Source organism: Patagioenas fasciata, chromosome Z (genome assembly GCF_037038585.1).
Source record: "Patagioenas fasciata isolate bPatFas1 chromosome Z, bPatFas1.hap1, whole genome shotgun sequence".
Classification (NCBI taxonomy): Eukaryota; Metazoa; Chordata; class Aves; order Columbiformes; family Columbidae; genus Patagioenas; species Patagioenas fasciata.
The window spans coordinates 32,555,719-32,581,996 of record NC_092560.1 but is presented as its reverse complement, the minus strand read 5'-3'; the positions used below and the strand labels follow the sequence as shown (position 1 = coordinate 32,581,996).

At 40.0% G+C, this 26,278-nt stretch overlaps 1 protein-coding gene across 9 annotated transcripts in view; it reads left to right on the top strand.

Moving 5' to 3' along the window:
- Window positions 1-938: 938 nt before the first annotated feature.
- CDC14B (cell division cycle 14B) overlaps window positions 939-26,278 on the top strand; it is a 60,528-nt gene continuing 35,188 nt past the window's right edge. For 4 of the 9 annotated variants that reach the window (XM_071802381.1, XM_065860640.2, XM_065860639.2 and 1 more), the window contains exons 1-6: window positions 943-1,232; window positions 9,257-9,350; window positions 10,271-10,346; window positions 11,872-11,964; window positions 22,333-22,409; window positions 26,185-26,251. In XM_071802381.1, the coding sequence (XP_071658482.1) occupies window positions 1,028-1,232; window positions 9,257-9,350; window positions 10,271-10,346; window positions 11,872-11,964; window positions 22,333-22,409; window positions 26,185-26,251 (612 nt within the window). In that variant the 5' untranslated portion in view covers window positions 943-1,027. Of the gene's footprint in view, window positions 1,233-9,256; window positions 9,351-10,270; window positions 10,347-11,871; window positions 11,965-22,332; window positions 22,410-26,184; window positions 26,252-26,278 lie in introns of all 9 variants that reach the window. The other 5 variants (XM_065860637.2, XM_065860636.2, XM_065860635.2 and 2 more) reach the window with 3 other exon arrangements.

Below are 26,278 nucleotides of genomic sequence, written 5' to 3'. Positions count from 1 at the left end.
CCCTGTGAGACAATGATTCCCATGTACGTAACAAATTGGAACAAGGACGGCCACGTTCATCCACGGGAGAAATGGTTTTCAGAGGTCTCTGGTGTTATTTAGAAAACGTTATTTTTAAGAAGTTACACAGTGGAAGGTGGAAACCACTGCAGAATAAACATTGACCTCATATTGGGCGGACGGTACAACACTTCAGCAAGGGCTGTTGGCATGAGAAGAGGGGAGGGAGCACTTTTCAGAAGTTGTTTTAACTACTAGCTTGATTTGTTTCAACACCTACTTACAATAATGGTGTATTTTGAAGCATCACTATGTCTGAGAAGTGGACCCAAGCCCAGCTATTTTAACTTTCCAGATAAACCCATTTAATGTTCAGACCAGACGAAAATGGCGTGTACTGGACTGGTTTGTGTTGGCCTCACACAACGTCATACCCCCTCCGAACCCTCTATCGGCACGTGTCACAACAGACACCTGAGCACTGACGTCTCAAGACAAGCAGCTGAAACCGCGCATTTCTTTACGCCAGCGCAAGCGCTGCCGGCCCGTCCGCGGGAGCGGACTGATCCCGCAGCCGGAGCCCTGGCACTCCCGGGGCTGCGCTGGGTCCCGCCGGCGCCACCACCGTCCCGCTCTCCGGGAGCAGCGCGGCGCCACGTCAGCAGCGCCCGCCGCGGCGGGAGAGCCGGGTCGAGGCGCCGAGGGCCCCACCGGCTGCCAGCAGCCCCTGGGCGTCTGCGACCCCCTCGGCCCACCTGTTACAGCGGCCACTATGACATCACCGTCCGCACCGCTCCGCGCTGGTGACGCCACACCGCGCTGACCCAATCAGAGGAGGCGGGGGGGTGTCGGGAGGTGGCCGGCAGCTGCCGCCGGCTGGGGGCGGGGGGGCCGTAGGTGCGCGGGGCGGTGGGAGGGGCCGGTGTCCGGGGAGACGCGTCAGCCGCCGCCGTCGTCGTCGTCGCAGGGTCCCTCCCCTCCAGCGGCCCGAGCCCCGCGGGGAGCGGCGCCGGGCGGCGCGGCGGGGATGAGGCGGCCGCCTCGCACCCACCGTAGCGGCGCGGCCGCCTTCGCCATGAAGCGGAAGAGCTGGGCCGAGGCTCGGCGCCGCGCAGCCCCCGCGCCTCCGGCGCTGAAGAGAACTCGGGGCACGGTGTCGCGGGCGGCGGGGGTCGAGGCGGAGCGGCAGCAGCCGCCCCCCGCCGGACCGGAGATCTGCCTGAGGATCGCTGGTGAGGGGGGCGTGCCGGGGGGACGGGGGCGGGCAGGCGGGACAGTTGAGGCGCGAGTCGGGGCCGGGCTGTCGGCGGCGGGACGGGGCGGGGGCCGCTGGGGTGTCCCGTCCCGTCCCGTCCCGTCCCCACCCGCCCTGTCGCCCCCGGGGTGGGGGGCGCGGCCGCCGGGCGGGAAGACGTCCCCCCAGCGCTGGGTCGCCGTTGTCCCCGGCGGGACCCCCGGGCACTCGGCCGGCGCGGCAGCTGCTGCCATCTGTGCGATGGGTCATTTCTTGCGACTGACGTTTCACACGGCGAAGTATTCTTTGAAAATGCATCGCTAGTGCAGCCGTTCTTCCAGAAGAATAAGTGTCGTAGCTTTTTATAACTCTGGCTGTATCGAGCGATTACCTAGTGCTGCCTTTTTCTGCTTGTAAGAAAGGGAAAATACATTTGAACCAGTAAAACATGTTTCTGTGTGTGTGTGTGTAAAAACATACTTCTCTCTGTATTGGGGATATATGTCTTTCTGCTAACGTTGTTCGTGCTGGCTAATGGGAAAAATAATGTACAAGCTTTGCACTTCTTCTTGACAGTCGAGTGCCAACAGCTTCTGAAGGCAGGTTTGCTCAGTGTCCTTCATCCTTTTCGTGGCCCTGTGATTTGAGCCATGCTTTGTTTTGGCACAGGAGCCTGCCTCTGTGGAGAACCATGTTGGATCACATAGTTTTGAATTTAGATATGAGTTCCCCAGCTGTAAAACATGCATGAGTGTAGTTTACCTGAAAGAAAAAGCAAACAAACCCCACCAAACAAAACAAGCACACAAAACAAAAACAAAACAAACAAAAAATGAACAAAAGAAAAAAAAAAAACAGCAACAAAGAAACAAACAAAAAAAATCCCAAAACTTTTAATGCCCAGTGACAGAATCTGAGCGTGGTAGCATTTACAACTTCTCTTAAAAAAAAACCCTAAACATAAACTCACCACTTCTCTTTGAAGGACATAGGAAATTGTCGACAGAGAACGCAAAAATACGAAGAGCATATGTGGATGAAAGGCACTAGTCTTACCTGTGCCAAGAAATGGGGTTCCTTAAGTTAACTAGTATGTCTCCTAGATAACCATATGTTTAGAAGACTGTAAGATTTGTTCTGAAAATTTGGCATACTGATGTAGGAAGAATGTAAACTCCCAAAGCATACCAAATTCCTCTTTTTAAAAATGCTTTAGTACCGTCAGGGAATAAAATCCTAAATAGTCCAGCCTAAAATACAGCATTTTAGGCCTAATCTCCAGAGTGAGACATAATGGTGTACTTGTATGCAGAACTTTCATGCTACAATACCTCCATACGTTTATTTTTTATGACTGCAACCAGGAATATATTCCTGGTTGATGATGGTATAGTTTTAAGGTTAAACCCCTCATTTGGCAGGTGATGGCTTTTTGATATCAAAGTAGTTTCACTACATAGAATACTGTGCAGCCTTGTACAGCTCAGATCTCCAGCAAACGGGACTGTCTAACGATTCTCACACAGCAGTTGCTTGTATCTGATGATACACTTGTGGCAGCAATAGGCCCCATAAATTACTGTATTTTCTCCTCCAAAGAAACGTTCACCTGGTTAAATAATAGAGTAGGGCACCTAGGCTTTGACTTGTGTTTTTCCAGTGAGATTTCACCATACACAGCAGTACACAGTATACAAACTTGATTAAAATGCATTAGATTATTATATTTGATATTTCATTTTGTCTTCTTACTGTGCACAGTGGCTGCTGTTTACGAGCTTCTCCTAATGGAACAATTATGGTCTGATTTTTATTACCCTGGTATGTCATACATATTTTCTAAAACCTTAAAAGATGAAGCCTGCAGGCTTATATTTTTAATTCAGCTATTTGGAAAGTTATTTCAAGTTTTGAGCTGTCAGTTCTGTGTTCTGATAATGCAGTTCTGAGAAACTAATTAATAGTTCTGGACTGCAGATGAATAAAAGCATAAGGCCTTGTTCTTGCAAGTGGGCATACTGGTAAATATTTTAGCCTCTGAAAAGTCTGGGAGATCTGCATTAGTTTATCTGCTTACAGAAACAGTGCCCAGCTCGTTAAGAACATTGCAGGCTACCCTCGTGTTCATCTTTGCAAAAAGACAAAGGCAGAAATGAAACTTGAATAGCTGTAAAGATTTATGGATCTTTTCTTGTGTGATGATACACTCATAAACAGCAAATTTTGTAGTCCATTATTTGTGTGGATTTTATACTCAAAATACTTAGAGTAATTATTGTATTGACGTATTTCTTAATGAATTGTATCCATCAGCTGTATGTCAGAATAATTCTTAACCAGGATCATCTAAATGTTTTTGTTTACTATTAAGACTAATTCAGGAAAGCTATTCTTGTAAAAAATTGTTTATTTTCATCTGTTAAACTGCGTGGAAAGCTTTACCATTTTCTTTTTGTCAACTAATGCGTGAGGCTTGCTGGTATGAATTCAATTTGCTGGAACTGAATGCATTTTTTCTGTTTATTAGAAGCATATTCCCATATCCTTCTGATCTCCAAAAGAAGTAATTTATCTGATCTAAAGAAAATGTAACAGTTCTGTATGAGATGCTTCAAAGCTGTTGATTTCCTTTCCTTGGCTGCTTTTCTTTGTCATTACTCTGATTTTATACGTACCATTTTAAAGAAGGTGTGGAATTATAAGGCATAAACCTCAGGCAAAAGGTGTGTGTTTCTCTCTTACCTCTTTTCAGTAGTTAATTCTAAAATGGAGTAACTACAATAACTATACATGGAATTCAGTTTTAAGTGATATAACAGCATGGGGCATTTCTTGGCATTTGTTCTCGAGCTGCATGTATGTCCAGTTTGTTAGTTACAGCGAGGAACTCACATCTTAAAGGATGCTCTGAGCTATGCTGTATATGCCTTTTTGTTTTTTTTAATAATCATTTTACTTAGACTGTCACTTGGGAGTTTTTAGGAAATAGCAATTGTTTTAACATGTTCATTGACAGGTGGGTTGTTTTTGTTTTTGTGGTTTTTTTTGTTTTGTGGATTTTTTTTTTTTAAGTTGTCATTTGTTTTTCCTGTATTGCTGACTTGTCATTATAGACTTTGTGTATTATGTAGATAATTTTTTTTTTCTTAATACTAAGGACACTTCTACCAAGTACCATTAAACTTTTCAACATTTTGACTATCATCACTTCCAATTAGTTTTCGTTATATAACCATCTCAGTACAAAAGTTGTATTTACTCTTTTATCAATATGATCTCACTTACCGTGAGTCTTTCTCAAAGTTAAGATTTTAAATATGAGTTTAAGGTTTTTAGTGTCCAAGCCAGCACTGGAAGTGCATGAACGTATATAAAGTAGCCTTGTATATCGACAAGAACAGCAGAGTGCAAGGACTCTTATTTGAGTGAAGTAACACAGTGTTGTTGTTCAGTTGTGACATGGCCGTGAAAATATTTTTTTTCATGGTTTTCTGTTAAATAAAAAGTTCCTTTGGCTTTTTAGTGTGATTTCATTTTATTTTTCAGAGGCCAGGCTGTTGTTCTAATTGCCAACTCGTGACTTGAATTTGAAACATCATAATGATGACTGAATGAATCTTTTCAAGGATAGAATTACTAAAAAGAAAATCTCATAGAATTTTTCTTTTCATCTCAACATTGCAACAGAATTTCTCTTTTATGTTTTCTCATGTGTCTTCCTGATAATTTGGAGTCTTTTACATCAAACACAAAAAAATACTATATACCGACTCTGAATTTAGAAATACATTCCTCTTACCATAGTAAATAACTCTCGGGTTACATTCCTGGTAATTCAAAACAGACTAACATTGGTGTTTGTTGTACTGCCAGTCTCCTCTGAATTTTTCATCTAAGTCATCTGTTTAACAATAGAACTGTAGAATTTCCCTTTTTATGAAATAATCCTTGTTGATCATACACAGACTTGTCCTGCAGTGAGTGCCTGTTTGGTATGTGGTTGTTTCTTGAATTACTGAAATTTCTTTCTCCAAGGCCTGTGCAGCAGATCCCAAGAAGCATCAGGCTTATTGACAGTAAAGGGAAGGAGATTATTTTGTCATCCCTATATTCACATTAACATGATTTTGAAGTGGTAGCTCTCACTTTTGTATACGTCTATTTCCACAGAACACTGTAGATCTGAAAAATAAGCAGAATCTTTTTCCTCCTGTACACACACTGCAATCAGACGTGTGATTATTATAGCTTGTGTAGACATGCTTGTGCTAGCCTTAATCTCACTAGTTCATATACCAACAGTAGCAAACCTGTGGTAACATAGCTCTTAGTGAGGAGTCTGCAGGCTCATTTTGCTGTACCTTGGATGTTTATTCAAATTAATTGCCTACAGTGACGTCCATGTCTCTGTATTTTAACTGTTTTGTTATAAGAGACTAACGAAATTATGTGTAATTGAAGTATGTCTAACATACTGCAGTCATATCTCCTAATTGCAGTGCAGACACAGCCTGTAAGGCAGTGAGCCCTACTCTCTTTCTTCTGAGAGACGATTAGAAAAGTCTGCTCTAGTTTGATAGTTTAGGATGACCTTTTATCAGAAATTTGCAGGAATCTGGAAGTGCTCCCGCGTGCTATATGTAAATGAAATACTAAAAAGCTAAAATTAGAAAAGGAAATATAAAAATAAAATGGAAGCCTTGCACCTGCAGTCCGAACCTTTGTGAATTCCTAGTGAAATAAATTAATCAGTGCTGTGGTGTTTTTTATATATAAGTCCTCATCCCACAGTCAGATGAAGGAATTCTCTTTTCCCAGCATGTGTTACTCCTATTAAAAAATCAACACACTAATCCTTGGCTACTGTAAACAGAACTGTGAATGTGTTTGCAAAAAATAGGTATAAACAGACATGGTGACTAATAGAGCATTTGACTTATACCGGACTGGTAAACTAGTAGAAAGGTAAATACACTTATGAGAAAGGATTTCTCTGTGTGGCTCATTTTTAAAGCCTCCCAATACGAAACATGTTAAAAAGACGAAGCCTGCTGTTTACATAATAGGGAGCAATTGTCAGCAGTGCACCGGAAAGGACAGCTTGTCAGGATATGGGTATTTGACACACACTGCTCTTATTGTGAGGTAGTTCTGTAAATTCATTAAACGTGAGTCTTTCGGGTGTTTTAAGAGTAGCAACAATTAGTTTGATCCAGAGATATCGGTGCAGAATTCAATGCCAACAGCAATTCAGAAGGCCGTGTTCACTCAGGATAGGAATTCTTATATTTGTTGGACATTTTTGCAAAACCTGTGGAAGATTTCCACTAAACGTAGGAGCACTGAGGAAGCAAGTGATTCTGTTACTCCAAATCCTGTTCAGGAGCAAAATGCCAAATTATTTTAGGTCCTTGACCTGTGCAAATATTTTTCCTTTCATTTTGATCACAGTTTTGTGTTTGAGGATTTTGGATTGCTCTTCATGTAGAGCTTTTATATTTTCAAAAGGGATGTAAATTTTATGTGAAGAAGCTGGTGTGCAAGAAAGTAGTCTGTCAGTTTGAGTACCACAGCCATTCTTCCCAGATTTTTGATGTGGATATTGTTTGTGGACATGGAGAGCTCAGTCTAAGTCAATAATTAGATGGATATAAAGGACAGATGCCATCAAGGGAAAAATTCTGGATCTGTATTCCCACTGTTAACCCCCAGTAGGCTGATTCAGTGAGCTAACTCCAAAGGAAACTTTTCCTTGTAAGGAACCTGGTGGCAACTAGCCATCAAATCAGTTTAGAAGTGGTGTGAAATTATAGCCTGGGGCTGTAGTGTGACATGTGTTTAATCTAGCAATGCCAGTTTAAACATGATCCCTAGATATCGTATCCTCTCAGTTCTCCTTTCTGCTTCCTCCTTTGCCCTCAGTCCTCCCACATGCACATGTTACCTCTCATTCTTAAGGCAGAGGGAAGTAAAACAGCAAAGCAGCTTTTCCTTTTTCCCTCTCCCTCTCCCTCTCCCTCTCCCTCTCCCTCCCCTCCCCTCCCCTCCCCTCCCCTCCCCTCCCCTCCCCTCTCCCCTCTCCTTTTCTTTTTACTTTTCTCTTTTCTTTTCTCTTTTTTCTTTCCCTTTCCCCTTCCCCTTTACATTTCCCTTTCCTCTCCCTCCTCTTTTTCGTTTTTTTGATATTGTGGTAGGATACTTGTTACAGTTCCTGATTCACACAAATCCACCTTGACACAGCATAGGGATTGACACAGTGGTGGGGACAGATGCAGGGGAGGTTTGGGAAGCTGGGTCTACCTCCACCCCCAAATTGTTGGCCTAGACACTTTCCCAGGGCTGCCTTTCTGTGAAGCAGTTTTCCCCATGGTGTATTTTGCATTCAGTCGGGGTATAGCTGCACTTTCTTCTCCACATGTATTTGCCTTTTGCCGCCAGTTTAATCACTTCTTTAAAAAGCATTACTCTGAATTTTATTCTTTGGCTTGTTGTCAGGAGATACTTCGGTAAATGTTGGGAGCGGGCAATGCACTTCCCAGGTAGAACTGCAGCTGCTGTGCCTACAAGATGGGACTATTGGAAATTAAATAAGCAGATTTGGTGCCTTGTTTCTGCTGAGAGAGTAAGGAAGTAGGTTGTTAACTCCTTGCTGAGGAGTTACTGTACATCCCACTGGCTGCACCTGACCTGTAAATGTTTAAGCCAAACCAGAGGCTGCTGTTTTGCTGAAATGTGCGTTTAGCAGATGTACAGTTTTTGGTGGTGTTGTTTCTCTCCACCTCCTAAGATATTGCTGTACATAGGTGAGCACTGAGCATGTGAGTGTTGAAATATAGACATGGGGACTAATTTCATGACATACTTTACTGTGTATTTTCAAGTTACAAACAATGATTTCAAAGTGCTAGTCATGAAGAATTTTGTATTCAAGCATAAACTGTTGGGGGTTTTTTCTTGCCCTGTGGAAAAGGAGATACGTTTTTTCTTTATTAGAAATTATGCTTTGAAATTATATGTTTTATATTCAGGTGATCTGTTTTGATATTTAAGTAGTATATCTGTTCCAGGAAACTAGTTTGCAAAAAATAAAGTTTTCCTTTTAGGTTTGAATTTTAATCCATGGAGGAAGCAGGAGGAAGAAGAGTATTGCTGTGGTGCTGCAAGGCCTCAGTTTTTATTGACCAATTATTGCAAGCACACAGCAATTTACAGCAGGAGCAGAGTCTCAGTGTTTAAAGTTCACTGGGGCTACAGCTTCCCTGGCCATAAAAATAATTTATATCTATGTGAATACCGTTGGCATTTTTTTCCCCTCAGCTTAACAAAGGAATCCAAGGCAAGGTGCCTTCTGCCTGCATGCACACAGGCTTTGAAGGGGCAGCTGCAATGGGGACAGAGACGGGGATGGGATGTCCAAGCAGTGGCTCCGTGGGTGCTCCCATGGGTGGCAGTGGGCTGCTGTCTTGTCTCCTCACATCACTCTGACATCTGTCACCTGCAGACTTTAATTGCGTGCCACTGCTGTCAAAATCATCATCTTATGGGAAGATGGGAACTGACTGTGTTTTGGCATGAGCGCACTTTGCTGTTTAGAGTTTCGGTGCTATGAGATGCTGAGGGATTCATGGCTTGGTTGGGGGCTCTGTGTGTGTCTTGGTATTTGGAATGCAACACATGGCACCTCTTGCCAGAAAGAGGTGGGTCTCTGCTGTATGCGTGGGTGCAAGTCATGGTCGTGCTGTGTTTCGAATTCATCAAACAGGTAGTTTTCCTGGAAACACTTCATTTGTGAAAGAACACTAGAGCTGTGGATTACGGGAACACTGTTGAGCAAAAAGCCTCAATCTTTGTGTGCCTTGTTGTTTAACACCAGAGAAATAACAATGTCTAGTTTGGTGATACTTAAAAGAAGATTTAGTTTGTTTTAAACCATTTGAAGTTGTTCTGTTGACAGGTAATGCTTCAGACTTTCATCATAAGAATGTGATGTTTATAAATGCTTTACATTTTCTTGCATTTCAGATCGCCTTTATTTTGCAATTCGCTGCCAAAAACCGAAGAGTGGAGCTGCAAATACTCATTATTTCTGCATAGATGATGAACTTGTGTATGAGAAGTAAGTACAGACATATTTTTTCCTGTTTTTTACAGATGATTGGAATAAAACAGAACAACAGCAATGAGGAATGAGTCTAATTGACGTTCAGTTTTTAAATGTAGTTGAGGGAAACATACATTCTCATTGTGGAAGTAATTACATGAGTTTGTTCCTCTCAGACCTATCTACCACGATGATTTATGTGTCTTCAGATGGTTTCTTGGCTTCCTATCAGGATTTCTTAAAAATCTTACCCAAGCAAAAGCTTCCATTTTACCCATTCTTGTTAGAAGACCCAGGAACATGATGGAACTGTATGTTCAGAAGTGCACACTGGGCTGCTGAGCTGAAGGGGATGTCTTTGGTTGCTCAAGTACTAAGTGGAATGTCTGAACTTCCTAGAATAAGAAAAAAAAAAGGCAAAATCAATTCAAGTCTTTATGAACTGACAATGGATATATTATTTCCCCTGTAATGAACAGCGTATGCCTTTGTATGTGATCTGGAATGGTGCTAATTCTTTAAATATTTTTGGCCAAGATCATGCTTACCATTTTTTAAAGTACTATCAGTCTTTATTCTCTCTGTTCACTTTTTGTTAGCACTACTAATTGCCTTCTTTTAAAGCAAAACTTTTAGTTTGCTCCTAAAATAGAATTTCTGAACTGCTGTCACAGAGTGATACCGTAGTGAGAATTTTTCAAACCTTGAGGATTCCAGTTTGTTTTTTAGTGGTGCTGTATGGAAAACAAAGAAGAAAGTTTTAGTCTCTGTTTAAAGGTGACAGAACTATTCCCTGCAATAAAATAGTGTGCCTGTTTTTAGAATTATGCACATATATCATATGTATATTATTGCTCCTTGCTTTGTGCATTTGATTAAAAAAAAAAAAAGGATTTACAGAGGTAATGTACAATTTTCCCCCTTTCTCCTACCAGCTTCTATGCAGACTTTGGACCACTCAGTCTGGCAATGGTCTACAGATACTGTTGCAAGCTTAATAAGAAACTACAGGTAACACTTGGGGTTCTTTATTCAATAATCTTTACTTTTTAAAGAACAAAAACAAGTGGGCCAAAAGTGTTTTGGGTTTTTTTTGCTTAGGTGCTTTCCTGGGTTTCTTATCCAGCTAAGTTTAGAATATGAATGCTAAATTTTATCAAGGTGAATTTGGGGAGAAGGAGGATCAGGAGGGAAAAGCCACTTTTGTGACCCAGAAGGTGCACCACTGTGTTAGTAATGTTAAGCTCCTAAAAGATTATCTTCTCTGAGGGTCGCTCAGCAATTTTGGGAATTGGACTCTTGATAGATCATGATGTCTTTAAAACAGAGAGTTCCTAAGTTAATTAACATGAATGACTTCAAGTTAGGTGACCTCTAACAGATGTTAGAGTATAAAACCAGTTAGGCAGATAAAAAAGCTTATTAGCATTAATGTGAATCACAGTTTGCCTCTTCAAAACTGCTTAGATCTTGAAACTGCCACTGAACTGTGAAAACTGGAAAGTGCACAGAACATTATAGTTTAACAGAGATTTTTTTTATATTTTATTCCTTGTCTGTCATTGGTATTAGTTTGCATAATTCAGGCTCACTTTGTCCCTCTAATGCTGCAAACAGGTTCACTGGAGAGAAGACTCTCTGATATTTGTTTACAGGATGCTCTGAAACAACACAAGTCCATATTATAATCCCTTTTATTATCTTGGGTTTGATATTGGAGAGGTGTGTTAGGATTGCTGGGAGCATACTACTAGTGATCTGAGGATTATTTATCTTGGCTGCATTGAATAGTATGAGAGCAAGTAACATTGCTATTTAAATAGTGACATTTTATGATAGCTTAGCAGTTGATCAAAGTATACAGTTTCAAGCACTTCAAAATTTGTTTCAGGGGCCAGTTAGGGAATGAGTTTTGCTGCCGTCACGTAAGTGTCATCTGTATTGGCAATGCTGTTCCATCCCTGTTCTAAGATAATTGGAGAAACTACATGCCAAGCTGAGATGAAATTTTTAGAAGTTATTTATGATAAAATTTAGAAATAGTCTCAAAATATTTTAGTCTAAGCATATATTTTTCCATTGGCTCTGATCCTTACAAACAACTGGTAGTTGATTTATCTAGTGGCAGGTTTACTTTAAGAATAAAAAAGTCTAAATTCCATTTTCAAAATTATTGTGACTGTAACATGTCTGTGATGTTTTTGAGAATGCCACTTTAGATTTACTTCTTATAAACACCTATACATTACTTAGGGCTTGAAGTCAGAACTACTAAATGCATTTAAGGAGAAACAAGAAAGATTACTGCAATTTGCATCAAAAATTATTTAGGCTGGATACTGGGAAAATGCTGGAACAATCTAGGTGGTGACGCAATATAGTCTTCCAAAGCTTTGGAGGGACAAAGTATAATTGGTCTTCTGAATACACGTGGCTGAAAGTAGGTGAACACACCTTTGCATTCCTCTAATTTTATAAAAGAAGGCACGAAAAATCTAAAATATAAAATCATTATCTTGTTCATTTCTTGTTACAGTCATTTTCATTGATAAAGAAGAAAATAATTCATTATACTGGCTTTGATCAGAAAAAACAAGCAAATGCTGCATTCCTCATAGGCTCCTACGCAGTAAGTATTTAAATTTTTACGTTACATCAGTTTGTAGTTTTTAAACCAGCAAGATTTCTCTTGAATACCCTTCCTACTAAATATGTTATAGTAAAGTACCACATACTAAGTCTAAGGTCTAGCAGGTATGTGAATGGGGTTGTGTGGTTCGGGTTTTTTTGCTCTTTACTGGAGTCCATGCTCCTAAGACATAAGAGCACCACTGGAAAAACAAAACAAAACAAAACAAACTTCATGAATATTTTTATTTAGAAAAAATGACTGCTTCTTTTGATGTTTTTCATTTCTTCTACCCACACATACTCTTTTTTAAAATTTTTTTTAAATAGAGAATCTTGCACAAAATACAGTATATCATTTCCCACTGCATGCACATTTAAATGTATGTTTTCTTCCCCAGCTCCTTCTTTTCTAATGTAAGGTGATATCTTCAGTTAATGTAGGAGAAGGAGGGAGATCATGCGGCAGACTTAGAGCGGGTATCAAGCCTGTGAATATACAAGGTGGATGGAAATGTACTGAGCCAAGTCTCTGACTCCCAAGGGGAAAACTAGTGGCTTTACATCACAGCTGCATGTGTTTGGTACACAGCAGTATGCTCAAGGAATAAAATGCCGAATGCTTCAGAACGAGACGTGTGATATACCGTATTCATGCTCTGCTTTGACTTGCAACATGCCTTGACTGTAACCATCTCTCTTGTTTACTGAGTGATAAAATGAAGTGAGAACCTATGCTGTTTTTGATGTTGGAGATTTCAAGGGTCAAAGTTCATGTAACCTTAGGTCATTTATTAGCAGCAAGTCTTTACAGTACTTGCTGTGATGCTGGCAGTCTCCTTGCTGCCTCTCTACCTCATGCAGGAAGTCCATTTCCTGCTCCCCAGGGTTTCCCTGTTGCCTACAATTAAGAACTAGATTTCAAAATGTGTCATTCTGAAACACAGGCACTTAGAAATGATGCTGTAGACCTTTGCTCTTAAACCACATGGAAACTGGCAACATGATTTAGTAAACTTGTTTGCAGTTAAGGCGTTATGTTGACAGAACAGCTACAACTTTCAGAAAAGCTACTGCTAGTAGTGACTTGATCATAATGGAGGCCCAGAAAGCAAGAGAGGACTGGCTTCAGTTATCAGCTATTATTTGGAAGGAAGCGGGTTTTGTTTTTCTCTAAACTTTTGTTCTGAATACGTGTAGTAGTATTGTGCGGCACAGCAGCGGACGTTTTGAGCTGAATCCACCGTATGGAAAATTAACTAATGGCGAAACAATCTAATATGAAAATACTATGGTTGACTATGTAAAAATATACATAGTCATTTACAGAAATCTTAGTTCTTATCATCCAGCAGCCCCGCCACGTTGCAGTTAACATGTCCAACTGTGTTGGACAGAGGAGTAGGCAGTTTTTGCTTCAGAGAACTGCAGTGAAGAAGGTGTGAGTTACAGAATACAGAACGGATGCTAAGACAGATCCAGCTGAAGTATAATATAACATGAGAACATGACTGAGTAGCCAGTGCATATGGGAGGGATAGTTGCAGACAGCTGGCATATGGCAGAAAGAGGCTAGTCAAAACCACTGGTCATTTTGAGAGTTTGGAGACTTGTGGTTAGGTTATTGCATTGTGCAGGCTGAATATTTCAGTGGTTTCCATTAAAGACTCACCACAAAGTGAAGCCCTACGTGAGTATCAGTCTGCTCCTTGAATGGGGATGTGTCTGTCTTGCATAGTCACAAGTCCTGGATGGTGAGGTAGCTCTAGCTAGATACTGTTTTTCTTTCCAATGCAACAGACTTTGGTTTGGTACTGCTTTCTCTATAAAGTAGGGTACAGTTTCTTCCCAGGTTGATGTGGGAGGGATTCCAGTGAAGGAAGATTACAGAAAAAAGGCTGTGCCCCTGAGGCTTACTTTTTTTCCCTGTTGCCCTTTGATGGTCTTTCATGACTAGACAGGCTTAATTACAGCATTCCCTGCTGAAGTGTTCAAATGTGCACCTACCATGTTTCTGCCTTCTGCAGGAAGAATTGGACTGTTCTGTATTGGGTGAGCAATGGTATAGGATCTGTTCAGATTGCCTGATAAATGTACGTTTATAGGCATATTTCCTGATTGAAAGGAAATATATAGAGGCCTTCTTTGTTTAAAACATACGTAGGCTTAAGCATCCACCTAATTCTTCAGAGTGCTCTGCTTTTTCAGGAAGAAGGGCTTATCTAGCTATTGGTCAAAACTTTAAGCAGCTTTTCTGTAGTTTCAGTTAATCAGATGCTATCCTCTTGGTAATGCTGTTTGCTGCTTGAACTGAGTATCATCATTTAATTACTGCTCCCTTACAGTGTACTGGTAGGTAGCCACTGTGTTTTGTTTTCTGTGGGCTGAATGTGTTTTCCTCTTTGATTTTGTTTTTTTTTTTTTTTTTCGCTTCATGGTGGGTTCCTGTTTTAGCAGTTTACCTTAGGTTGAGAACTGCATGGTAGTGCATAAGGTTGGAGGAGTTCAAGTGAGAAGAGCAAAGAAGCAGAAAAGGAAAGTAGCCTTCTCAGAGTTAGTACTGAAAACAGTGCTTGTCTGTGTGTATTGTGAGGCCTTTGATAACTTAAGCATAGTTTTGAGTGCAAGGTGCCCTGTAGATGCAGGTGCTTTAAGTGACTTGTTGGGAATAACAGGCTGCCAGGTTTTCAGGAAGAGTGCAGACACAGTAAGTGTGTGTGCTTTCTGGTTTTGTTCTCTTTTTTTTAACACAGTCACATTTTAACTATAAAACTATAATGAACTGTATATATCTAGTTGTCCTCTGGAACTTGTATGTCCTCATAAACATTCAGTATTTTTATGCTAGCAACTTCCAAGCTTGTCATTTTAAGGTCATTTTGACCCTAAATCTGCATTCTTAAACAGAACATAATATAACTTCTGCTTAAAAGAATTGGGATATATTATGATGGTTTATCAATCAGCATCTTTTGTGTAAATATATATGTGTGTCTATGTATCATGTGGGGATATGCTCGTTTTGACTACAAAGGCAATTATGAACATCTTCATTAACTGTGGTGAAGCATAAGGGAAGCTGTTCAGTGTTCTGGTTTGCAAGCGAAGTCTGTTCTCAGTCTTTTCTTCACTGTTGGTGTGTTTTAATGTTTCCCTCTCTCCCTTTCATCTAACTTGTCTTTCTTTCCTCTTCAGTGGAGATAGTTTCCGAACTCTCAAGGCTACACGCTTCTTTCTTCCCCTTCCCACATCTGCTGCTTCCTTCCAGGTGTACTTTGATGTGACAGCACAGCCTAACTCAAGCTACAGGGTTCTTCAGTATAACATGGCCTAAAAAGTGAAGAACAAAGTTTTCAAATACATTGTTATATATGTGGTTTTAAAATAAAATGTGATTTTTTAAAGTAAATCATAGCAATTTAGACCCTAATCCCTTTATTGTTCCTCTTCCATCCCTTTTAATTCTGTATTGTTTCATTTTTGGAGATGATATACTGTGTAATGGGATTAATATTCTTTTGTATAGATTAGCATAAATTTGGCAGGTTCAGCCACAAAAAGGTTGGCCAGAATTCAGTGTGTTGGAGTTGAATGTTTACACTTGGGCAGAGGGGGCGAAGGGAAAGAAGGGGGGGGGAAAGAAAACCTTTGTTCTTCACCTTTTAAAGAAAAATTGCTTTTCCTTGGAAGCTGTCTGCACTGTTCAGGCATTACCACTCTACCAAAGCAGCAGTGATCTTCTGAGTTGATCTCTACAGTGGCTTCTCTTGATTTTCGCCAGGACTTGGCTGTGGGTGAGGAAAGTCTGCTTCTTCCATCATTGCTCCTTCTATATTAATAAAGAAAATGTACCCTCTGTGCCCTGTCCACCCAATTCCCAAGCTCCCCCCTCTCCCCTTGGCTGCATTAACTTAGTGTTTTTTTTCTCAGGCCTGGCACTAATTATGTACTTGGAGGGTGACCCTCCGAGGGTACCGCCCCATGAACTGCTGTAATTCAGGTCACCTTCTCCAGGACTCATCTCTGTACTTTGTCTATTTTCTCATCTTCTTTCTTCAGGGTAAGCAGCGTTTCCTTCATCCATTCTGATCCATAGTACTGTTTTTTTGCATTTTCGGTTTGTTAGTGTCCTTCCTGGCTATGGGCCCAATGCTGGGTGGAAGCTGGAGGTTCAGAAGCAATTAGCACCCATCTATGTGATGTTGAACTCTCTGAAGGCTCTGTTCCTACCCGGCATTTGCAGAATTATCTCTGGCTAAACCAGTTTGTTCAGTGGTCCAGGCTGAGTGGCGGTAAATGGGTAACTGCAGCAAGTGCTCGAATTACAGGTGGGTAAGCTGTGTTTACCCTCAGCTGAGAGGTGAGAGGTGCTTGTGCCTGACAAGCAGGTGGCAGAGATGAGACGGACCAAGTGCTGGCCTTCCGAATTAAGCAAAAGTTACCTCTGGTCTTTTTGCCTTTTGCTGTGCTCGTGTCCCCTGAAAGGTTACTTTCTTGGCAGTTGTATTTGGGAAATCATGATTACTCTTCACGACAGCAGCTTTTCCTGCTGTTTGTACTAGGTTCTTCCTCACGATGTTCTTACCAGGCAGCTTCTCTCCATAGAAGAAAGGTTGCTCTTTGGGAGTCCCTCACTAGAGTGCTTGCTTGCTTTCTTACATGCTGTGAAGTACTAATGTGCCCGGCCTGCTGAGGTAGCAGGGTTTTTTTATATCTCCCCTCTGCTATTTAAGAGGTAGTGGGAGGTTTCTTGCTTGTGTTCATGATGAACAAAGAGAGTTGCCGGAGTCAGGCAGTTTATTCCCTCTCTGATGCTTTTATCCACTTAACAACTGTGTTTCTGCTAATGAACGGACCGTTGGCCGCATGTGCATTTTTTCAGTACACCACAAATCCATACAGGAAGCTTTTTATTCTAATATATTTCTATTTGAATTTTCCTGTATTTATCTTTTTCTTCTGAGGAATATTGCTAGAAAATTTAACGTATTAGCTGACTAGTATATCTAATGGAGATTTTAATGGAGCAAAATATTTCATACATTTATAGCAAAATCACTTGTGTATGTGAGCTTGTGTTTGAGTCTAGTCACAGTAGTTATTTGTGTTTGTTCAGAATGGATGAATTGTGATTATCTACAGTTTACAGCAGTTCAGGCTATTTTGGGTGAATGACATTTTTGGAACATAGTTGTATCACATGAAATTTGCTTGTACGTAGTTTAAAATTAATTATCTCATTATTCTCTTACTTTTAAGTCAGTATGGTTGGTAAAATGTGTGATTTAGCAGCTTTAGTAGATTTTGCAGTTAAGGTTGAGCAAGTGGATAAACTTGCTTATGCTAAGCACATCATGGACATGGATTTAAAGTGCTCTTTACAGACTTGAGTTGATGTACTCTCTAACAGTAGAGCATAGTTAAATATCCTATTTAATTTTCCTGAAAAAACAACAAGTTATGTCATAGATTATTATTACCAAACATGATTTGTCTTGCAGGCAGTGTTACTGTTTGACTTGGCAGTCCCACATATTAAAGATTAGGATCCTTTTTTTGACCAGAGCTTCCTTTCTTTTTCTACCAAGAATCCTTTTCGTCCTATTGTGAATACCGTTTCCATGATTGTAACACTTATCTAGGAAACCATTGTTTAAAAAAGAGGGCTGGTTTGAAAACACTGACATGAATCAGACAATAACAGGGCTTGCTAAAAGAACTCTCATTCTAAGGTTGATTTTCAGTGCTCATAAATAAAGACTGGGTCGCCTAGTCCTGCAAACCCTTCTGTTTCATTCCGTGAGCATAACAGTGACTGTTTGGCTGCACAGCGATGTTGGCAGGAGCAGCGCCCAAGTGCACCTTTCCCAGCGCTCAGCGCTCGGGTGGTTCGTGACCATTCGCAGGGCTGCCTGCGGTCCCTTAATTAGAAACAGATGTCCAAAATGAAAAGGATGATTAGAGCAATGTTAATGCTTTAACTGCTAATTGCAAGTTTCTGGCTGTATTTCGAAGTTCAGTAGGATATTTTTTTTTGTGTGCATAGAGAAAGCAAATTTAGGAATTGCTGATACGTAAGTAGTTACACGGTGTGATAAAACAGCGTGTTATTTTGGCTTGAAAGATGTCAGTTCCTCATAGTAACAATTTTACCGGAGGGTACGTAAGTAAAAGATTTGTAAAGGATTTTAAGAATTTTTCTGTGTTTGTTTATGTATGTAGATGTATATGTACACCCATCTGCACTTGCATGTGATTGTAGGAAAATTCTAAAACTGAAGCAACTGTGCTTGTGGATGATTTCTTTCAGGTCTGCTGAATTTTTAAGGTTTTTTAAAACTGTACTTTTTATTTTTTTCCAAGTATTTGCCTGACTTGCATAAAAGGAGCCCCTTGGGAAATCAACATAGAATTCTAATACACTTTTCTCCATTTGTATATGCAAGAACGGACAAAAACCATCCCAGAAAATGCCTACGTCTGCTAAATAACAGTTAATAAAATTGCTTGAAATTAATTTTCATATTTTTCATCTTTTTAATAGTACTTCTTGTTAGTTACTTTCTTGGCATTAACTTAAGAAAACAACTTTATTTGTAAAAGTTTCTGCTGTCTTAGCACAGCAGAAACATAACTTAAAATCAGCACCTGGATGGACCAGTTTCAGCTGTTGTGTATTCTAATTTCTGGAGGTTATGTCTTTCCCCATTTTCCCTCCTTCCCCCAGTACGTACCTCATGAATTTACAGACATATCTTTCTTTTGCTGTTCATCAGATCAACATTTCCATTCTCTTCTTATCTGAAACTTCAGTTCTGCTTATTGCCTTAGAGAGTCCTTCTCTCTCTCAACACCCTCTCTACTACAGGTCTTTCTGGACACTTTTGCTCTCTCATTTACTGGCTTGCTTCAGTCCTTTGTTCACCCACATCATTCCAATGAATTGTTCATCTTTAAAACTTCAGTGCCCTCCTCCTTATATATTTTATATATATATATATATATATATATATATATATATATATATATATATAAACACTACATCACAGTTTCAGTTTGTGTCAGCAGCATGTTTTTGAAGTGAATCTTTTCCTTAAACCCTGCTCAGTGCACATTGGTTCACTTTATGGAGGATTTTAGGAGCGATCCTAACAGGTGATTGATGTGTGTTCAGGCCACAAGACCCAGACTAGGACTAGCTGTGAAGGTTAAAAGCTGCTCAAAGTGTACAGTGCAGATGTCAGATCTTCAGTGCCGGCTCTCGGTCTACAGGTGCGTTCCTGCTGGTGCACCATTACTTCCTAATGCAGATGTGGTCTCTGCTGCCCTGACGGCTCTTCCATCTCTGGACTTTGCTACTCCTTCCCTCACTCCTTCATTCTTACCTGTTTCCATATCTGGAATTTGGTTGACCCACAACCTGAACCCAGGCTTACCCATGTTCTGCCTCCCTCTGGCCTTGCTTGCATCCAAGCTGGGTCCTCTTTTATGGTCTTAAGCTGTGACAGAGACTGATCCTGTCTCCACTTTGGCTGTCACAGCTTCTTGTGTCACTGCCAGGATGCTTTCCTTGTGAAGTAAGTATCTGTTTATGGTCTTTCCTGTTCTGTGTCAAAACTCAATGTCATTCTTCCCTTTTGAAGTACTCCCCACCACTGCAGCTGTCCAGATATCCTCATACTAACCTATTTTTTTTTTGCAAGCCACTTTTCACTGAGAACACCATCTGACCATTTCATCAACTACTGTCTCCTCAACTGTTCATGTGTCGTATCCTGTGTATGTATTAGTGTCACAGCTGAAGTGTAGCAGGATCTTTGTTTCAGAAAATTCTGAGAAATACAACTCCCAGAGCTTCCTTCTTCAGTGTATATACTGTATATTTTTTCCATTGCACAGGAAGTACTGCATATTTTTGCATAGGATCTTGCCCACACTGAAGAATTCCATGTTCTGACAATGTGTTTTTTGTACGTACTAAAGGATAGTAGACACCGGATTTTTGTGTCAAAATCAGATTGTCTTTTTCAAGTGTTCTCATATGTAGCAAGTGTTCATATACCTACATGAAGGAAGGTCCATACACACATGCATGTATGTTAAAATGATGTTTCTAGCAACTTCACTGGTAATGTAATTTCAGAAGTTAGATCTGTGCTTAAGAACCAACATGTTTTAGTGTACTATAACATTATTTAGACTTATTTTAATATAACACGTAATGTTATGGAAAAATCTTGCTTATTGCAACTGTTACACTTGCAAACAAATGATTCCGCGTTGAAGGTTGTTTTATTTAAGAAGCTGGTAGAAGCTCAGCTGAGATGCGAGAGAAATCCTTGGCCTTTCTGAGCACCATGCACTTACAGGATTAGCCAGTATTAGCTGCATTTCTATTTGCCTGTTATACAAGTTGTACTCTTTGTGTGTGACCCAGCCTGACAGCACTGCATCCCAAGTTTTTTCCAGGTGACTCATTTTTGGCTACAGACTCTGTTTCTGCTCTTTAATTACCTTCTGTTTGCAAATGCCATTTCATGTCTCTGGTTTGTAAGTTTTATCTGGGGCAGGGCTCTTTTTCTGATAAGCAAGCAGTGCTAGATTTATATGGTTGCTAGCAATATGTGTTTACTGTGCTGCAAGAGGCAAAGTGTAACTATATTGAAGCACACAACTTGAAATTTCTTGTGAAACAACCTTTATATCCAGTTCAGGCAAAGAATATGCCTGCAGAATAGAAAATGAGCTCTGGCATCTGAGGAGCAGCTATTCAAAGACATTTTGAGGGCTTTTTAAGTCTCTTTTCTACTCTGGGTGTATACTTGTAAGTACAAATTCAAAAGTCACCGCGCCCCAGTGAAAGCACACACACACAAAATATGCAGTTATCATTACTTACCTGCTTAAACGACATATTTTTCTATTGTTTTGCTAATTGCACAGGAAGAATGCTTAGAAAATACTAACACAGTAATCAAATCAGAGGAGAAGTGAAAGGGGTCATCTTGCCATGTATGTTTTAGCTGTCTGTTTAGGATATATTTCAAGCTGGTTGTTTGTTGTTTGTTTGTTTTAGCAACATATGTTCCCCTTCCCATTCTCGCCTCACAAGAATGTGTGTGTTTGTAGAGAGGGGATGTTGAAGGTATGTTAAACCATTTGTTCAAACTGGCTTTGCAGCAGCATCAGAGAAATTTGAAAGGCAATGGCAGCTTTTAAAAGAAAAAAGTGTCAAAAGCAACAGAAAGCAATAATGCCAAATTGAGGATTTTGGGAGATGTTTGTTTGATACTCATTAGGATTCTTGCTTTCAAAACACCTCTAAGGAAACAGGACATTAATATAAGAAATGTAGATAATTTAATTGAACAGTAATGATAAGCAAAAACTTTCTGTACTGTGTTAAAGCTCAGTTAATGCAACCTTAAAGTATTAACTTGGAGTTAGTGAATATTCACCTGTTAATGACAGCTTGTAACTAACAGTTGTTATCTTGTGGCTGTGCTGGGAATGGTGTTTGATGGTATTGGAAGACATGTTTTGTATAAAAGAGGAGTTTTACCATATTCTTTAATAAGACCTTAGTGTCAGAGGCTATCAAAGAGAGATTAGGCATGTCATGTGGAAGAGCACATAGATATTTGTCTTGAGTTGGTCCTTTGTGAATTCTTTTCTGAGTATTTTTGACAGTAGGAAGTCTGACTTTAGTGCTTCAAGTATGTTAACTTTATTCTGTTGTTAGGATTTTGCTTCTGAATCTACAGATTTTTTTTTTTCCTTTAAGGCAGCTGGATTTCGTTACTGCCTACTGCCTCACCAGTGCAAAGGAGGAAGTACAGGATTTGGAATAATGCAAATGTACTGCTGTAGGAAAATCAAAACATATATGAATTACTGTTTTAATCTTGTCTGCTGAATGTACACATTGTTTTGTAGACGAGGTGATTCATAGCTTTGCTGATATCACTGTGGGGTTTTGAGTTTTGATTTACATCTTAAAAGCTTAATTAAAAAAAAAAAAACAAAACACTACAAACTGGTCCAGCAGAGTTGCAGTAGAAACATGGAAGAATCCAGACGGACAGAAGCTTTTTCATTGTAGCCTATGGTTGAACAACATCTGCACAAATCTATAAATTTTGTTCAAAAATACACATTCCTCTATGTTGACCATTATTTTATACTGTGTGTGTTAGTCTTATTGTTGTACACTTGCATACCATAGTTATTGATGCCACACTTTCCCAAGACTTTTGAGCTCTGTGATAATTAATTGTGCCTTGTGTAGTAAACAATTGACTTGAAGTTATTAATATCAATCTTAAAATAATATTTTTATTTCATTTTCTGTCTTCTTCTACAAAACCAGATAATATACCTGAGACAATCCCCAGAAGATGTGTACAGGCTTATATTGGCTGGAAGCATTTCCTATCTTCCTTTCAGGTAAATAGCAAGTTGTTAGAACTTTATGTACCTTGATATTTTGAAGAAGAATGTAGCATTTTTCAGTACTTTTTTTCCTGAAATTTTAACATGTGACATATTCACTGGTTGAGCTAGAAGTGCAGACTGCTGAACAGGGGTGTTAGCAGCTGGTACCGAAGTGTACTGGCAGCAGGTGAAGGAGCCATGCTGCTTTGTATGCACTCTGAGCTTTTTGATTTACATTGCTTCACACTTGGGAATCTGGTTTTGTGCCAATAGTTGATAGTTAAACATATCAAAGTATCTGTCATTCATCACAAATGGCTTGTAATACTGCTCAAACTCTGCTTTTCCTGGTTGTTGAATGTATGAGGCAACTTGCAAATACTTTTTTATGCATCAAGAATGCCAGCTAACCTCATGTGATTTAGGGTAACTTTGAAGTATTTATTTTTACCAATGAGGAAATGTGTAAAACTGTTGGTTCGTGGTTGTTTGACCCTGAGGGAATGTAATCCTAGCTGGTTTAGACCACAGACTTCTCTTTGTGGTATATCCTGTGCTGTTTAATGTAGCAAATAAAGTCGGTCTGTCACATAGAGAAACAACTTTTTAATTTCTTCGAAACAAGAGTTTCTAGAAGTTGGACTAAGCTAATGTTCCATTGGCTGCCACAACATGAAGAAAAGAATGGCCAAAAAGTTTTTAGGAGGCAAGTTTACTTTCCAGATATATTGTTTTGGGATGATTAATTCAGTCCTTGCTTGCTTGTGTTTTCTAGCTCTCCTGCCAGGAGATGAGCTTTTGATGATTTGAATTTCTATTACTTCCCCCCACCACCACCACCACAGTATAATGGTGTATTAGTACCTCTTTTTATGTCCATACTTCCATCGTCTCATTTCTCACTTTTGAATTCCACTTTTATATTCCCGGAAGAACAAAAGTTCTTACTACAAAGACTGTCAGTTGTGTTTCTGAGTATCATAAAGGTGTATATGGGTGATGGAGATCGTAGCTTTTAAGTCAGGTCATATACCACACCCAGATTCCCAGACCATCACTTCAAGAGCACTACTGAAAGAGATGCAAAGATGTTTTATATAATAAGACATACTGAGAGCTGACTTCTGAAGACATGTCCAGCCTCTAGAAATGAAGAATACAGTCTGCTGAAGTACTGCAAACGTTACCATTTTCTTGCATTTACGTGTGCAACTAAACCTGGTGCAAACAGAGGAATTCAGATTATGTTAGTAATCAGCTAAGATGTTGATCTGGGCACTGTTCCTTTAAGATTTTCTTCCTTTCTCCAAAAAAGAGTACCTTCCCATAGAATAATAGAAAGTCAGGTAGTTGCTACGTAGGATCATTATCAAAACAAAAACTTTTGTTAGCCAGTTGCAAAGAATTTCTTTTTTCACTTAAAGAATCACAGAATCACAGTGAGGTTGGAAAAGACCTGTAGAGATCATCTGGTCCAACATCCATGCTCAAGCAGGGCCACCTAGAGCCAGTTGCCCAGGATCGTGTCCAGATGGCTTTTGAATGTCTCCAAGGATGGAGACTCCACAGCCTGTCAGGGCAACCTGTTGAGTGCTCAGTCACATTCAGAATGAAAAAATGGTTCCTGATGTTCAGAGGGAACCTCCTGTGTGTGAGTTTGTGCCCATTGTCACTGGTCCTGTCACTGAACACCACTGGAAAGATCCTGGTTCTGTCTTCTTTGCAACTTCCCTTTAAATATTTATATAGATTGATAAGGACCCCCTGAGGATTCTCTTCTCTAGGTTGAAAAGTCCCAGGTCTCTCAGCCTTTCCTCCTGTATGAGATGCTCCAGTCCATCATCTTTGCAGCCCTTCATTGGACTCTCTTTAGTATATCCATACCTCTCTTGCACTGAGGAGCCCAGAACTTAGCACAGTACTCCGGGTGTGGCCTCACTAGTGCTGAGGAGAGGGGAAGCATCACGACCGGATCTGTTGGCAATGCGGTCCAGGATACCATTAGCCTTCTCCGTTGCAGGGCGCATTGCCAACTCATGTTCAACTTGGTGTCCACCAGGACCTGCAGGTCCTTTTCTGCAAAGCTGTTTTCCAGCTGTCATTTTGTGTTTGAGTTCGGCTAGGAGTTCCATGTTCATCCAAGCAGGCCTCCTAGCATTTTTGCCTGCTTCGTATTTGTTGGGATGAACTGCTCTTAAGTTTGAAGGGGGTGATCCTTGAATATTAACTCTCTTCCCTTGAGGGCCTTATCTCACGAGACTCTTTCAAGCAGATTTTTGAAGAAGCTCTTCAGGGTCATCAGTGTGCTTTTCACACTCCTCTCTGCCCTCAGGATCCTGAACTCCATCATCTCATAGTCACTGCCTCTAAGGCTGCCTTTGACTTCCACATCCCCAATGAGCACCTCCTTGTTGGTGAGTATGAGGTCCAGAAGAGCACTGTTCCTCATTGGCTTCCTCCTCACTTGAAGGAGGAAATTGTCACCGATTCGTTGCAGGAACCTCCTGGATTGGTTATGTCTTGCTGTGTTGTCCCTCCAACAGGTATCAAAGTGGTTGAAGTTCCCCATGAAGACCAGGGCTTGCAAATGTGGGGCCTCTCTTATCTGCCTGCAGAGGGCCCGATCCACTTGTTTTTCCTGGTCAGGTGGCCTAACAGACACTCACTACAATCTCACTTTACCTGTCCTCTCTCTTACCTGAATGGGGTTTTGTTATTTGTGATAATTTTATTATATGCTGCCCTGGTGTTACATTTTAGGCTGAATTTCCTTTTCCTGCTCATTTTTTTTCCCCCACCTTTCACACTGATTCATTAGGGAGGAAAAGATGCAAACAAATTGTAGAGGCAGACATCCACATTCTTCAGAAGTTCTTCCTCCTCTCAGCTGTAATTTGAACATAATATATATATATATATATATATTTTTTTTTTTTTTTTTTTTAAGCGTTAGTGATTATGTACTGATGAGGGCTTCATGGTCTCAAAAGAAGGTGTTCTGCCAAGACATAATATTCTTTGACCAAGATTCAGTTTTGTTTTGTTTTTGGTTTTTTACTTGACTGGAGTATTCCTGTAGAATGCTTACTCTGCTTACAGAATCTCATAATGGTCACAAACTAAGACCCTGACATTCTTGGATCAGCAGAATTTTTAAAATTGTAGTTGAAAAGAAGGGTTTTTAACGAAAACCAGTTTCTTCTCATGATTAAGCCATAAACTGTTCTGTGCATCTTGAGGAAAGTCTTTTAATATATCCACATGAATGGGTATCTTGACAGTTTTAGTAAGAAGATGCTGTTCACATATACATAGAGTGCATGAGCATAGCATCTTTTTTTCTTTTAAATGCCATTTGAAGGAAAAAATAAGTGTATTAAAATTTTGACTTCTTTGAAAATTCACTTCAGAAGAAAATGTTTTAAGAGTATATGTTAGAATATGATACTAATTTAGGCATTAGCCTTTGCCACAATGAGTTTGTGTTGTCTGTTCTTTGTCAGTTTCGATGTTCATGTCAGAAATTAAACGTCAGCTATACCAAAACTATAACTGGAGTAATCTTACTCTTGGATCATCTGTTAACATAACTTATTTTATGTTTTGTTACTGTTGTAAGATGCGAGATGGGGGAAATTAAGTAATCATTTGACAGAATTATTTCACTGTAATAATAGTTATTATATCTTGAAGCAATTTTAAAGAGCATTTAAGAGAAGTATCTTCAGTTGCTTTCAGTTGGATTAAAATGGGATAATTTTACTGGTTTCGTCATCATATCTTACAGGGATGCTTCCTTTGGTACTTGCAGTTTTCATCTGACATTGCTGGACTGTTTTCATGCAATAAACAAGGTCTGTAGAACAATATTTTTCGTATTG